Source organism: Dipodomys spectabilis, unplaced genomic scaffold (genome assembly GCF_019054845.1).
Source record: "Dipodomys spectabilis isolate Male_0828 unplaced genomic scaffold, ASM1905484v1 ptg000066l, whole genome shotgun sequence".
In the NCBI taxonomy this organism is placed as follows: Eukaryota; Metazoa; Chordata; class Mammalia; order Rodentia; family Heteromyidae; genus Dipodomys; species Dipodomys spectabilis.
The window spans coordinates 5,488,901-5,505,143 of NW_024870743.1; the positions used below are offsets into that span (position 1 = coordinate 5,488,901).

Here is a 16,243-nt window from a genome sequence, read left to right on the forward strand (position 1 = left end):
AAGATACCCAGTACTGCAAAAAGGATAAGGTAATTTTTACCTCTTCTTCCAGCTCTTTTGCTGTTTTTTCTAGTCGAGTATTAATGCATCTAAAAAATTAAAAAGAAACAGTAAACAAAATCAAATTTATGACATAAGCACAGTCTACAAATATAAAAGTTTTAAAATCTACTATTTGTGTACAAGACATACTTGCACTTTTGTTCTAACTCTTCTTTGGCTTGAGTCTCAGTGTTAAGTTGTTCTTCTAGTATATATAGTTTTTTCTGAATCTGTCAAAGAATAAGAAATAAGATTTGGTCCTATTTAAAGATGAGGCTTAAAGATAATCATTACTTTGCTTTTCTACTTAATACAGTCTCCAACCACTACATTTGTCCCTGCATTCTGCGACTTTTACAGGCAAAGAGGACATCTACTCTATCACTTCACACAGGAGCACACACACACAACCAGGAATGAAGAAGCTCCCACTTAGGCTGAGTTGTGCTATGACACAACTCAGTATATTCAAATTCAGTATAAATAAAGGACCCAGGTCTCAGTAGCCTCCAATGTTCTTCTATAGATTCTTCTTTATTTGAAAATACTGTGACTGACTGTGCTCATGAGATGAAGATGTAAGATCTACATGTGAAATAAATATACAGAATATCCTCTAAGTATACCCAGAAATGTATTGCTGCTTAACTGTGAGCAATTAGCTCTTCTTTTGTATTTTCCTCCAGTGTTGGGCACACTACTATGAAGAGCTGTTATTAATGAATCCTGAATAAATGACAGCTAATTACTTTGTAAGTACTTTCTTCATTAGCTTTCCATAGATATGTTAGTCTTCAAACAGACTGAACTTTAAAACTACTAAGTAATTCGTGTTTCAAAATGTGATTTCCTTTTCAAAGGATTTAACTTTTTAAGTTCCTTTAGTGCACTGGGTACAATGTTAGGTGCTTTTCAAGTTTTGTCTCAGGCCATGGCAATATGACTAATACTCAGTATTCCCAGTGTCTGTCCAGTGGCTGTGTTCTCCCTGGTGTCTCAAATAAATACCTCATGTACCTTAAGAAAACAATACTCTGGTTCCAAAATAAGATGCTAACAAACTAATCAAGTTTAACTGTTCTGGACTGACAGTACATTAATTTGAGCATATCAGTTATTACAAGCTAATTAGAAGTTCTATCAGTATATATTCAACAAAGTAAACTACATAACATACTTAAAACAACAAGGAAAAATTAAGAGGGATACTTGACATAATAAAAGTTGGGCACTTCTCTCTCAGGTAGATGTGGCACTCCAAATAAAAGGCAGACAGTGACTATATTAAATCATGCTAGACTGGAAGTTTTTCAATACATTTGACAACATACCTCTTGACTTTCCTATGGAAAAAAAAAAGAAAACAATAAAATGTTTACTATGTCTAATAAAAGTCTTAAAACACCAAGTCAGACCAAAATCATCCAATCCATTTTCTATCTTATCTTGAATTTAAAGAAAATGTTTTAACATTGTCATTTACATGTATGCATGTGTGATTTACCTTTGTATGCAGTAATAAATCATAGTAGTCATAAAATACTATAGCTGATAAAAATATCCTTTATAGAAATACATTCTTATATAGAAACTCAGAATTTGAATCCCTCCCTGACTTATTGTACCTTGTACCTTAGTAGCTGTGCTTTTACATCAAGACTATAAAATTTTCTAAATGGTATTATAGCTTGAAAGCACGTACAATCCATCTCTTTACTAGCTATCATGTCTCAAACAATGAAGCTGTGCACATAAATAATAATTTCAATATTATGACAAAATGTATCAAACAACAAATGCCACCTCATGATTTAAAAAGTAGCATCATGAATCCAGGTGTAGTGCAGTGGTACAGGCCTGGAATCCCAGCTCTCAGTAGGCTGAAGCAATAGAATCACAAGTTTGTGGCCAGCTTGCAACAGGATCCTGTCGTAAAAAGTAGGATCCAGTAATTTTGCTTTTTGCTTCATTTTGTTCACACACACACACACACACACACACACACACACACACACACACACACACACACACACACGTGGAGATAAAAGGGCTGGACTCAGAGCCTTGAGTATTCTTACTTGGTCTGTTGCTCACAACTGGTGCTCTAGCATGTTAGCTAACAAATCCAGTCCAGTATTTCTGCTGGCTAGTTGGAGATAGTACTGAAGACTTTCCTGCCCGAGCTGGGTTCAAATCCTATTTTTTGATTCCAGCCATCTGAGTAGCTAGGATTAAAGGCATGAGGCCAATGGTCTGGCTTCAAGTAAACTTTTTTTTAAAAACTCATCATGATTATTAAAGTTTATTATTACAAAATAGCTAGTGTGGTTAAAAATGTATACATACTTCATTTTTCCTTGATTGTATTGAATCATTTTCTCTACAAGATGGAGAGTCACTTAATAACCTAAAAAGAATGGAAAAAAGTTGCACTTCATTTTAAATCTAAATATCTAAATAACAAGTTATTTTCAGAATTAAATATCAATCGCAATGATATCTTACTCTTTTTACTTAAATATATTGTTGGGTCTGGGATTACTACCTACAACTCTTCTTCCCTCTTCTCATCTCATTTGAATTTCTCTGAGCATTACAGTCTATCCCATATTCTACAAAGAGACTTTTTTCTTACAGTTAATATCCATGATCTGCAGATCTTAGACAAAAATTGTCCCTCTGTTGTACTGTCAACTTCTCCATCTTCTAGATCTTCCCTACTATCAACCAACCTGACGACATTGCTCCTGGCACTGATATCTCATTTTGCTCAGCATTCTGATGACTAAAACATTAGGAGGATGACCAAGCATGCCAGATTGGTTGACAGGTTTCTAGTTTTATCATAAAAATCCCATGTCTCATCTGAGGAAACAGGCCTGGGCAAATAGTGACACTTGGTCACTCCAATTGTCACATACAAGCCTCAACTGTCTTTATCAGTCTTCAGAGGCTCCTCACTGCCTGTCAGTCACAATTCCCTTAGACAGGTTACACAGCAATCACTGTGATTCTTCCCCTAAATTCCAACTCCAATCTATTTTCTACTTTACATTCAATTTATGTTGACTTCAGTCAACTAATATTTATTCAATGACTATGTACCAGGGTCTGTAGTAGCTGCACACATTACAGGTCAGAAAACCAGTTTCCTTGGGTCGTCCTTAGCACCCTACTGGACTATACTACTACTCCCAACGTATGTGTACATCCAAATTTCTTCTTCCACCCTTTCCTTCACCATAATGCTCTGCTCTCTCCCTACACCTCGACCCTAGTCTCCCCACTCGAAATCCTTCACTATCATTACACAGCTAAAATGCTTCCTCTTCCTTCACTTAGCTGACTTCTCTTTACTTCCATTCAAAAGAAATGTGACCCTTTTCCCCTTCTAATTCTTTTGGTACCTTTTTAAAGGCACATATCACATTCTACCCTTCTTTATTACTACAGCTCCATCAAAAGCAATTATTTGTTCTTATTCTATATCTTCAAAAGAATAGAGAAAACTGCCTTGTCATAAATAAATGTAGCATTCAACGTCAATGGTGGAATAAAATTAAGAACATTCTTATAGTCCTTTGAAAAAATCAAAGTTAAAAACAAATTAACAATAATCTCTATTATTCGGTCTCAAGATATCCTCTTAAGAGTGAGGTTATGAAAACAAAACTGAACAAATCACATACAAATTTTCTCTATAGTAGGTAAATCCTATAAAAGGCAGCTGATTTCCTACAAAAGCTTTAGGAATTGGGAAGGTTTCTACGTCTCCTTTATCATCTTCAATGTCATCAAAATTGCTGCTGTCTATATCGCTGCTGAGTTCAGGCACTACAGGAGCCGCCGCTGTTGAAGAAAAGAAATCACTTATTTCATTCACAGCTAAAATAGGAGACACAAACCAGTCTATTTTTATGATAGATTAAATCATGCTAAACTATATAAAATACCTTATTTACTATATGATATTTTAGCAATGTATCTTCCATTTTATTGTTTCCTAGAATTAAAACTTTACAAGAAATATTTTACTCTATTAGGTCAGCTTTAAATATGGATTAGTACATTCAATTATTTAATGTGCTACTGTTATTCCAGGTGATAAATATTACAGGTAATAATAACTTCTACATGTATTGTTCAGGGTCCTCAATTCTCTACATTCTTTAGTTCAAATATTCTTACCCTTAAAATGACTCATGCCATGTATAAAGTAAAAGTGAATCAGAATACTATGCTCTCCTAAAGTATGATCTACATAAATAATTATCTTATCCACTCACGTGCATTCAAATTAAGAAACTACATTCCCTTCATTATGAAAATTACTGAGAGCCATAAAAATCTTACTCGGAATATTCAGAAATGTATAAAGAGAATTAGGAAATACTGCTAATAAATAAGTACATATTAATTAGCTGCTAAGATATGGAGTATATATTTAGTAACAAATACTACAAGGAAAAAAAAACCTCTAAAATGAAATTTCTTAATATAAAAATGAATTACCATAAGGTATATGAAACACATCTGCTATATAAAAAAAGAAATCAATGAGATTTCAAATACGATGGAATAGAAATACTTAAGATTTATTAACTTACTCTCTCTTATGTTATCCCAATTCCATTGATCATTCTTAAAGAAAGGATGTTGTTTGATTTCTTCTACCCCATTCCTCCCAAGTCGTACCTCTCTAAACAATACAGTAAAAGATTCTATTATAAAAATATAATTATCAAAAAATAAAAACACTGACGCTTTAGTTTATCTAGACAGTTTTAACAAAATAAAGATCACAAATGAGTTTCAGATTTTTTTTACATCAAAACTTCAACTTAAATGTTTGCCAAAATAAAGCAATCCAACTTTATAGTATGTGATCTCTGGATGAACTTAAAAGACTGTAAAAATTCCCACTGGTACCTATGTCAAATAAAGTACTTGAGTCTTTTAAGTAACAGAATCCCCCCTACACATGCCAAACAGCATGACTAACCTCAGGATATAAGAAAAATTAAATTTAGACAAAGAAGAGGTATTTCTGAATTCCCTGAATAGAAGTATTATTTTAAAGTTCTTTCTCCTCTGCACTTTCATGCATACTGTATGGACAAAGGTAGCATCTACTTGAGGTATGTTCTTGGGGCAGGAAACTGCTTAAAGGGACATGGCTCCTAGTCACATTTATGGCTTTACATTATTTTCAAACTATCTTTCTCCATGTACAGTCATTCCTTAGAACGTACCCTTCCCAAAAAACTGCTAAAGTCAATTTTCCATGAACAGTACTCTTCATTAACATATGCTGTACCCAGTCCCTAATAAAACACTATACAGGATATTTTCAGTTTATCATTATTGATTGCTCACAAATCATACAGTTAACAAATCTTAAAATTGTAGTCAATAAATGACTGGTAAACATAAATCAACTTTCTGGCCTCTGGTAGAAAAAAATTTAAGGACTTTTATAATGTTCAGGGTTTTTTGTTGTTGTTGTTGTTTTGGTCGGTCATGGGGCTTGAATTCTGGGCTTGGGCGCTGTCCTTGCGCTCTTCAGCTCAAGGCGAGTGCTCTACCACTTGAGCCACAGCACCACTTCCAGTTTTCTAGTGGTTTATTGGAGATAAGAGTCTCACGGAGTTTCCTGCCAGGACTGGCTTTGAACCGCAATCCTCAGATCTCAGCCTCCTGAATAGCTAGGATTACAGGCATGAGCCACCTGCGCCCGGCTATAATGTTCAGTTTTTATGAGAGAAAAACAATCATTGTTAATTGATATACTAACACCTATGAAAAATCAGTTGTAAAATGAATCTCAGAATTCTACTGTTAAATTTTTTTTTTTTTTCGGTCGTGGTACCTGAACTCTGGGCCTGAGCGCTGTCCCTCAGTTCTTCAGCTCAAGGCTAGCGCTCTACCACTTGAGTTTTTCCTGCTTATGTGGTGCTGAGGAATCGAACCCAGGGCCTTTTTTTTTTTTTTTGTCGGTCGTGGGGCTTGAACTCTGGCCCTGGGCCATGTCCTTCAGCTCATCAGCTCAAGGCTTACGCTCTACCACTTGAGCTACAGCGCCACTTCCCGAACCCAGGGCCTTATGCATGCAAGGCAAGCACTCTTCCACTGAGCCACCTTCCCAACCCCATCTACTGTTAACTTTTTATATAAGAAGTTGTGCATGGTGAGTCAAGCCTGTTCTAGCTACTAGTGAGAAGAGGCAAAATCAAGGTTTGGGCATAAAATTTGGAAAGATACCATCTCAACAAAGGCTGGGTGCAGTAACACAAATTTGTCATCCCAGCAACAACGGAAGCACAGACAGGAGGATCACAACCTGGTATAATGTGAGACCCTACCTCAAAAATAAATGCATGGGCTGGGAAGGTGGCTCAGTGGTAGAGTGCTTGCCTTGCATGCATGAGGGCCTGGGTTCGATTCCTCAGCACCACATAAGCAGAAAAAAACGAAAGTAGGGCTGAAGGCTCAAGTGGTAGAACGCTAGCCTTCAGCAGAAGAGCTGAGGAACAGTGCCCAGGCCCAGAGTTCAGGCCCCACGACCGACAACAACAACAACAACAAAAAAAGCAAAAGGGGCTGGTGAATGGCTCAAGTGGTAGATAGTTTGCCTAGCGGGCAACTAGTATTTCTCTCTCTCTCTCTATGTGTCTCTCTCTATGTGTCTTTGTGTGTGTGTGTGTGTGTGTGTGTGTGTGTGTGTGTCTCTCTCTCTCTCACACACACACACACCAAAACCCAGTGACAACCAAGAACAAAAATATTTATACAACAAAAATTATGCCAAGATATGGGTATGAAGTCACTACAGTGCTAACAGCACCTTCAACATAGTACTGTGCTTTGTGCTACAATAGTATTGTACTAGGAACTGTGCTACATTAAAACTAGAAATATCCTTTGTTATGAATCTGAACCCTTCCTTTTACAGATGGGCAAAATAATTTCCCAAAAAGATAACCAATTCCTGGCCTTTTGCTAGGATGACTTCTATCACAGTATAAAGCAGGACTTCAGGAAGAAAATTGCAAAGAGAAACCAAGGAAGAAAAATCTTCTCTTTCTGAGGCAGATTTTCATATCTTGTTCATCTATTTCTTTTGGGCCAATAGCAGGGCCAGGATACTCTCACTTAGCTTTTTCCACCTAAGATTGACATTCTACCACTTGAGCCACAACTCCACTTATAGCTTTTTGCTGGTTAACTGCAGATAAGAATTTTAAGGTAATTTCTGCCTGGGCTTGGCTTTAAATGACAATCCTCAAATCTCAGTCTGAGTAGCTAGGATTACAGGTCTGTGTAACCAGTGTCTAGCTATTTGTTTTCTTCTCCTTTTCTGAGTTGGTCATGGGGCTTGAACTCGGGGCCTAGGTGTTTTGAGCTATTCTACTCAAGGCTAGCACTCTATCACTCTGAGCCACAGCTCCACTTCAGGTTTTCTGGTGGTTATTTGGACATAAAAGTCTCAGACTTGCCAGATGCTGGTGGCTCACGCCTGTAATCCTAGCTACTCAGGAGGCTAAGATCTGAGGATCTCAGTTCAAAGCCTGTCCGGGCAAGAAAGTCCATGAAACTCTTACCTCCAATAAACCACCAGAAAACCGCAAGTGGCACTTTAGCTCAAGTGGCAGAGCGTTAGCATTGAGCTAAAGAGCTGAGGGACAATGCTCAGGCCCAGAGTTCAAACTCCATGACTGATAAAAAATCTTGCCTCAGCAGACTTTGAATAGAAATCTTTAGATCTTGGGGTTGGGAAGATGGCTCAGTGTAGAGCGCTTGCTTTGCACGCCTGAGGCCCTGGGTTCGATTCCTCAGCACCACATAAAGAAAAAAGCCGGAAGTGGCACTGTGGCTCAAGTAGTAGAGCGCTAGCCTTGAGCTGAAGAGCTGAGGGACAGCACCCAGGCCCAGAGTTCAGGCCCCACGACTGGACCCAAAAAAAAAAAAAAAGAAATCTTTAGATCTCAGCCTCCTGAGTAGTTTTGATTACAGGTATGAACCACCCTATTTGTTTCTTAAAATAAAGAATTTTCATCATAACCACTACCCACCACTGCTACCACCATGGCTAGAAAAGAACCACCACTATGAAAGAAAAAAAATTAGAATTTCCACAGACTTGTGTCTATTCAAGAGCAAATAAAAAAGGACTGGGAAGGAGGTACTATATGCTGAGCATAAGTACTTTTCAAGATTATGCAGATATTGTATCTATACAAACTGCTTACCTCTCAAAAGTTGTAAATAATAATATAGATTAATTGGTAAGATATGAACAGGAAAGTTTTATTTCTTTCAAATGCTTTGTTTTTACTATGTTTTTTTAAAATTAGACGCAAACATTAAGACAAGCATTAAATTACAAATGAGCTGCACAAACAAAAAGATGAGTGTATGGGGCTGGGAAGGTGGCTCAGTGGTAAAGTGCTTGCCTTGCATGCATGAGGCCCTGGGTTCGATTCCTCAGCACCACATAAGCAAAAAGAAAAAAGCCAGAAGTGGCACTGTGGCTCAAGTGGTAGAGCGCTAGCCTGGAGCTGAAGAGCTGAGAGAGAGCCCAAGCCGAGTTCAGGCCCCACAACTGGACCCCCCCACCCCCTCCCCCTGCAAAAAAAAGATGAGTGCAATTTAGAACAGGCTTAGCAGCAGGAAAAGAATAGACATGAATTAAATACAACTTAATAAGAGATGTTAATTACATATGTAAACAAAATATTCTTTCATCTCTACAAATTTAAAAGAGCTTCTCTACAAAGAAATTCAGTGTACATTACCTGTCTGTTAAGAAGGCACAGATGAGACTCTTTGCATGTTTAGAAATTTCTGCATCTTCAGGGAAACAGAGAGAATTTTTGTGATCCATAATTTTGCTATAAGTTCCTACAAGTGAATCTGCATAAAATGGAGTATCTCCTAAAAGTCCAAGAAAGAAGACAGTAAATGTAATGCAAATAAGAATTAAAGGCTTTTCATCTAACATTTAAGTATTTTAAGGTTAAAACCACCCACATAAATGGAAGAACAAATGATTTTTGAGCCAGAAGTCATACTTAAAATACATACACAAGCAGACACATCAAAATAATATATTTAATATTTGTTACGTATGTGTGGTCCTGGGGTTTGAACTGTGAGAATGAATGCTGTCCCTGAGCTTTTAGGCTCAAGGCACTCTACCACTTGAGCCACAGCTCCAATCTGGCTTTTTTGGTAGTTAACTGGAAATAAAGTGTCTCACTGGCTTTACTTCCTGGGTGGGCTTTGAACCTCAGATCTCAGCTTCCTGAGTAGCTAGAATTACAGGCATGAGCCACCAGCACTCAGCTAATATATTTAATTTTTAACTACTTCAATGATCCTTCCATCCCTAAAAGCAAAATATAACCAATGTTAGCTTGAGACAGGTATAGCTCAGATAACTTCAAACTTGTGGTCTCCTACTTTTGTCTCTGGGTTTTTGCTTTTTTTTTTTTTTGGGTCCGGTTGTGGGGCCTGAACTCTGGGCCTGAGCGCTGTCCCTCAGCTCTTCAGCTCAAGGCTAGTGCTCTACCACTTGAGCCACAGCACCACTTTCGGCTTTTTTTCTTTTTGCTTATGTGGTGCTGAGGAATCAAACCCAGGGCCTCAGGCATGCAAGATAAGCGCTCTACCACTAAGCCACCTTCCCAGCCCCTGGGTTTTTGCTTTTAACAGACAAAAGTTAAATACTTTATTAATTCAAGAAAAACGTCATTAGGAGAGGTGAGAATGAGCTGGATCAGCCATTTGAGATGACTTGCTATAGCTGTTTCACAACTCAGCAGCCACCAGCTGTCTATGACAACTGAAAGCTGAACTTACATTAAATAAAATGAAAAACAAAGTCACATTTCCAGTTTTCCATGTGGTCAGTAGCTATCACACTAACAGGTGCAATATGAATTGTTCGTGCCAGACTGGATGATGTTGCTCTTACAGTCTTAGAGAAGCTGAATAGATCTGCCTAAGATGATGAGTAGCTAGAGGAAGAATATAATCATCTCTCAATGCAGTGTTCCTGGTAACTAATGACAGCCATACCGGTACTCATCAGGAGCCACAAGGTTAAAAAGACCTGTATGGTGGTACAAGTTAAATGTTCCCAAATCAGGCAATCTAAAACTTCAAAAGGTATATTCAGATGGTTCCTTATTTGAATTCAAAGGGGCTTGAGCTAAGCACTTAAATTAACATTTTTTCTTGGGCAATACTTTAAATGAAAGCCAATGTCAGAGCATCACAGCAGTCTGAGAGTACAGAAAATCATCGCCATTCAAATTCACTATCAGCCCTCAAATAAACCAGATTACCTCCTCTAAAGTACTAACTAAATCCCTAGAAACAGTGGCAAGGCAAGTAAGAGAACACATTCTTCTTTCAAAGGATTACAAGAGCCATCTTAATGCCTCCTCAGATCACTTGCCAAAGTGGAAGAAATGGAGAACAGACAGCTTCTTGGCACCACTTGGTGGGTTCAGAGATTCACCACAAAGGCAAAGGCCCAAAATAGGGTCACAGTATAACCTGACACTATGCTTAACAAAATCCATCCTACATATACTGAATTGTCATTAAGAGAAGGGGATTATGTCACATAAAAAGTTTCACAGCCATTATTATTTACATTTATAATTTATTAAAAAAATTGGACTTTTTTTTTAGCAGTCATAATATATCATAAAACAGATTTTGCAGTACCAATTTCTTTTCCTTTCTTTTTTTTTTTTTGTGTCTGTCGTGGGGCTTGAACTCTGAGCCTGGGCACTGTCCCTCAGCTCTTCAGCTCAAGGCAAATGCTCTACCACTTCAGCTACAGCGCCACTTCCGGTTTTCTGGTGGTTTATTGGAGATAGGAGTCTCACAGTATTTCCTGCCCGGGCTGGCTTTGAACCGCAGTCCTCAGATCTCAGCTTCTTGAATAGCTAGGATTACAGGCGTGAACCACCAGCGTCTGGCTTACCAATTTCTTTTAACATTTTTAAAAATCTTTTCTTTTTTTGTACTGAGGATCGAACCCAGAATATTACACCTGCTAGACAAGTCCTTTGCCATTAATATCCCACCCCAGTACAAATATATTTTAAGCTCATCTTCTAGAAAATAAATTCCAAAATAAATAAATTTCAAAATCATATTTTCAACTCTATAATCACTCTTAGGCTTCTTACACTTGCCTTAGAAAGAAGATCTAGCTATACTTTCCCTCACCCCTAAGCCAGGTAACTCAGTCAGAAGATGTTTTTGTGACCCTTGAGTATAGAAATGGGACAACTTAGCAACAAAATCTATACAGAGACAGTTTTGAAAACTTCAAATTTTTGATTTGGTCAAAGATACTTAATTTCCTTCCGAGTTTTCTAAAACAAAATTATATTTGCCTTAAAAATAAAATTGTTGGGCTGGGAAGATGGCACAGTGGTAGAGCACTTGCCTTGCATGCATGAGGCCCTGGGTTCCATTCCCCAGCACCAATAAGCAAAAAGAAAAAAAGCCGGAAGTGGCACTGTGGCTCAAGTGGTAGAGTGCTAGCCTTGAGCTGAAGAGCTGAGGGACAGCTGAGGGACAGAGTTCAGGCCCCCCGACCAGACCCCCCCCAAAAAATAAATAATAAAAAATAAAATAAAATTGTCAATTATAATATTTATGATTCAATTCTGAATTATGAACAAAATATAGTCTAGTAGTAAATAAAAGGAGTCCAGTTTACGTAATAAATATTCAATTGCATATATAAGTATTCAAACTAAAGAATATTTCTAGTTCTAGGTTACTATTGGAAAAAATATTAAAACAGTCCTATATTTAAAATACTTAAAAACAAATTATGATTATCAAACACCTAAGAGTGGAGGCAAACACCTAAGAGGGAAGCTGTAAATTTGTTCTTTGTATTTTTGGTGAAACCAAAGATTGACTTCAAAGCCTCACTTTCTCTACCACTTCAGCCATGCCTCCAATCTGTAAACATACTGTTGGTTTGGCTAAGCTTGTAAGCTTGTAACTCTAGTACTCAGGAAATTAAGGATGACTATAAGTTTGAGGCCAACCAGAGCTACATAACAAGATATTGTCTCAAAAAACAAAAACCACCCAAACAAAGTTTACTGAAAAATTATTTCCTACAATATACTTCTTGTTGGGGGAGGGGCATATTGAGCTTGAACTTGGGGCTCCATGCTTTCCAGGCAGGCACTCTACTGCTTGGGTCATTTCTACAACCCTTTTTTGCTCTGCTTATTTTTAACACAGATTCTTAATTTTTTTTGCCTTAGCAAGTCTAGATCACAAACCTCCTATTTATGCTTGTCACCACAGGATGACGGTGTGTACCACCATGTCCAACCTTTTCAGCTGAGATGGGGTCTTGTGAACTTTTTTGCTCAGGTTGGCTTGGAATGTTGATTGTCTTGATCTCTACCTCCCAAACGTAGCCAGGATTATAGGCGTAAGCCACCAGGGCCTGATAAAATACACTTTCAATTCCTTTCAGTGACTGGGTCAGTATCATACCAGATTTTAACACAAATCTCCAGAAATTCTAATTCTTCCCTTGGACACAATTCCTTTATCTTCCCAAATTCTTGACTAACCAAAAGTGTTAAGGAAAGGTTTAGAAAGAGAACAAGTATATTTACTTACCCACTAGCATCTCAAAAAGGAAAACACCTACAGACCACCAATCACATTCTCGCCCATAGTAACCATCGCCTCCTTGCGATTTCAGAACCTCAGGTGATATATAGTCAGGTGTTCCGACTGCTGTGTCACAGTGCACCATTCCTGTCTGAATAAATAGCGGAGATTGATAAACACAGTAACAAAGCAGATCAGTGTTAAAACACACACACATAGGCACAATTAATTCACACTGTATAGACATACAGAACTTCACTGCTGACATGGCTTCAAGATTACAGGGGTTATTTACAACATGAAATGCCTAGATTATGGGAGATCAGGGGCTTTAAACTATACGAGGTTTCATCAATGAAAGAAAGTAAAGGTGGCAAACACCTGAGATTCTATGTAAACCAACAACTTTTCTTTCTTTTTCTTATTTGTTTTTTTTGGGGGGGTCCAGTTGTAGGGCCTGAACTCTGGGCCTGGGCGCTGTCCCTCAGCTCTTCAGCTTAAGGCTAGTGCTCTACCACTTGAGCCACAGCCCCACTTCTGGCTTTTTTCTTTTTGCTTATGTGGTGCTAAGGAATCGAACCCAGGGCCTCATGCATGCAAGGCAAGCACTCTACCACTGAGCCACCTTCCCAGCCCCTCTTTTTCTTATTTCCTACACCATGTAATAATTTTAAGGGAAATATAGAATGTAGTCTAAAAGACATTGATGTAGAGAAAAGAATCATTAGAAAAGGAAGCTTGGGAGTTTTCAAAAGTAGCTCAAGTACTTAAGATGACAAGGTGCCCCAGTTAGATAAAGTTCTTACTTTATCAAGAAAAAAATACATACATTAAGCATTTAAATTAAAAATTCTTGAAGGTCTTAAGATTTAATTTTTTTCTAAATATGGAGCTGTGGCATCACTACTTGTAAGATGATAAAAAAAAAATCCAAAAACACTCTATGCTCAATTTCAGATGATAACAATTTCAGATGGAACAAGATAATCCCTACTTGGTGGGGGGTTTTTTGTTTTTTGTTTTTTTTAACAAGGGTAAGTGCCATCCTAGGAGTGTGAACGTGCACACACACTACAAAATCAAGCCTCTACAGCAGTATACAGTAGAGCTAAATATATTCTTTTACCTCAAGCTCTGTCCAACATGCAAAAATTTACAGATTGATTAAAATGCTTGTAATTTCTTTTACATGCCTAATTTTTAAAAAAGCTGCCAAACAGACGAGATAAAATGTGGGCTGGAAGTGCAGCTCAGTGGTAGAGCACATGCGACATGCATGAGGCTCTGAGTTCAATACCTATGACTAAATACGTAAAAAACCAATTCAGACTTACATACTTAAGAAATTTTTTATTAATCTTCAAACTGGGAGAGATAACAATTACTTTATTATTTATAGCAAATAGAAATAAGTCATTATAGGTTAAATATAAATTATTATTTTATGGGAATTCAGCACAAACAGTGGTAGTAATAATTTGCTTCACTTATTACACAGGATAAAAAAATTAGAGAAAGGCAGAATCTACAATAATTCTTTTGTATGTATGGTGCTGCTCTATCATGGGGGAAGGGCTATATTCCTAGCCCTTACAATTTTTACACAGGACAACTCCATAATTCACACTTCTGTTGTTGGGGTTCGGGAAATTAAGAGATTTATTCAGTGAAGGAAAATCTCTACATTTCACATAAACCCAAGTGAAAGTGATTACTAGATGGAAGGGACAGACAGACAGACACATACACCCCCACACACATGCACATACAACCAGAGGAGAAATATTTAGAACTTAAAAGTTCAGAGTAAGGGGCTGAGAAGGTGGTTTAGCAGTTGAGTGCTTGCTTAGCAAGCATGAAGCCCTGGATTCAATTCCTCAGTACCAAATAAACAAAAGGTCAGAGTAAGGAGAGGAACAGGCAAGGTACAAAACATTGATATAAAGACAGGCTGTGAAGGAGGGGCAAGTTAGCCTGTAAAGGAGTGAGAGAGGTCTGACATCTCACACAGGAATGAGTTATAAAGCAGCATGATGGAGTGTATATAAAACATGCTTTAGAAAAGTAGTAAAGGCCAAATCAACCAAATGAAAGTTCCACAGAATGAAGAGGCTGGAAGCAAATGCTGGGGATCTGTTTCAGTTACTACTTGCAGAAAAATTCTTTGATCAGACTGTAACTCTCCGTTTGAAAGATTAATGTATCCACAATTTTGACTATCACGGTGAATTTTTTTAAACATTTGGGAAAAAAGACAAGGTATTTTCCAATGTGTGGAGAAGCTCCTAATTCGTATGAATATAGAGTCTACAATTATGACCAGTCTCTAATCCTGTTTCAAAGAAATACAGTAAGGATAAATCAAACACTGAAGACACTATAGTTTATGAGGGTAAGGAGGGAAGGGAGTAACAGGAACAAGGACACATTTTACATAGTTCTAACTCTTCAACCAGGGGAAATGGCACGTAAAAAAAAGAAGTAGGGGCTGGGAAGGTGGCTCAGTGGTAGAGTGCTTGCCTTGCATGCATGAGGCCCTGGGTTCGATTCCTCAGCACCACATACACAGAAAAAGCTGGAAGTGGGTGCTATGGCTCAAGTGGTAGAGTGCTAGCCTTGAGCTGAAGAGCTCAGAACAGTGCCCAGGCCCAGACTTCAAGCTCCATGACCAGCAAAAAAAAAAAAAGAAGTAAACTTTTTTCAGTACTGGTTTTGAACTCAGGACCCTGTATTTTCTAAGTAGGCACTTTGCCACTTGTGCTATATCCCCAGCAGTTTTGCTTCTAGTTACTTTTCAAATGGGGACTTGTGGCTTTGCTCAGTGCCAGCTTCAGTGTGCAATGCTCTTACCTACAGCCTCCCACACAGATGGAATAACAGGAATGGATCACCACACTTGTCTTATTAGTCGAGATTGGGGTCTCACTACCTTTTGCCTGGGCCGCCCTTTATAATCCTCCAGATCCGTGCTTCCTGAAAAGCTGGGATAACAGGAATAAACCTACTCTCATGGGCATGAAAATAAATTGTTTTCTAAATGAGTAATATAACCACACTGACAGTAGGGAAAAAATATTCTAAGCAGCTTTGGAAAACTCAGTGTGTGTGAGTGTGTGTGTGTGTGTGCATGCACACTCACATGCCAGTACTAGAGCTTGAACTCAGGGCCTAGGTACTGTTCCTGAGCTGCTTTGCTCAAAACTAGTGCTCTACCCACTTGAGCCACAGAACCACTTCTGGCTTTTTGGTAATTAATTAGAGATTAGTGTCTCATGCACTTTCCTGCCTGGGACTGGCTCTGAATCATGATCCTCCAATCTCTGCCTCCTGAGTAGTTAGGATTACAAACATGAGCCTAACACCTGGCAAAAATAGTTAATTTACAGGATACTACATAAACAAAACGATCAAATCTGTTTTATTACAATGGCAGGGACTAGCAATTATGAAATCCTTTTAGGTGTAAAACCAGAGTTGAATAGGTAAATATACTGTAGATAATAGCCAGGTGTGTGTGTGTGTGTGTGTG

At 38.0% G+C, this 16,243-nt stretch overlaps 1 protein-coding gene across 1 annotated transcript in view; it reads right to left on the reverse strand.

Moving 5' to 3' along the window:
- Positions 1-16,243, reverse strand: part of Rock2 (Rho associated coiled-coil containing protein kinase 2) — a 133,814-nt gene that overhangs the window by 37,237 nt on the left and 80,334 nt on the right. Inside the window, exons 6-13 of the mRNA XM_042680730.1 lie at positions 12,721-12,865; positions 8,838-8,976; positions 4,650-4,741; positions 3,732-3,891; positions 2,389-2,449; positions 1,374-1,385; positions 193-272; positions 41-89 (exon numbers count right to left, since the gene is read on the reverse strand). Coding sequence (XP_042536664.1) covers positions 41-89; positions 193-272; positions 1,374-1,385; positions 2,389-2,449; positions 3,732-3,891; positions 4,650-4,741; positions 8,838-8,976; positions 12,721-12,865 — 738 coding nt within the window. The remainder of the gene's footprint in view (positions 1-40; positions 90-192; positions 273-1,373; positions 1,386-2,388; positions 2,450-3,731; positions 3,892-4,649; positions 4,742-8,837; positions 8,977-12,720; positions 12,866-16,243) is intronic.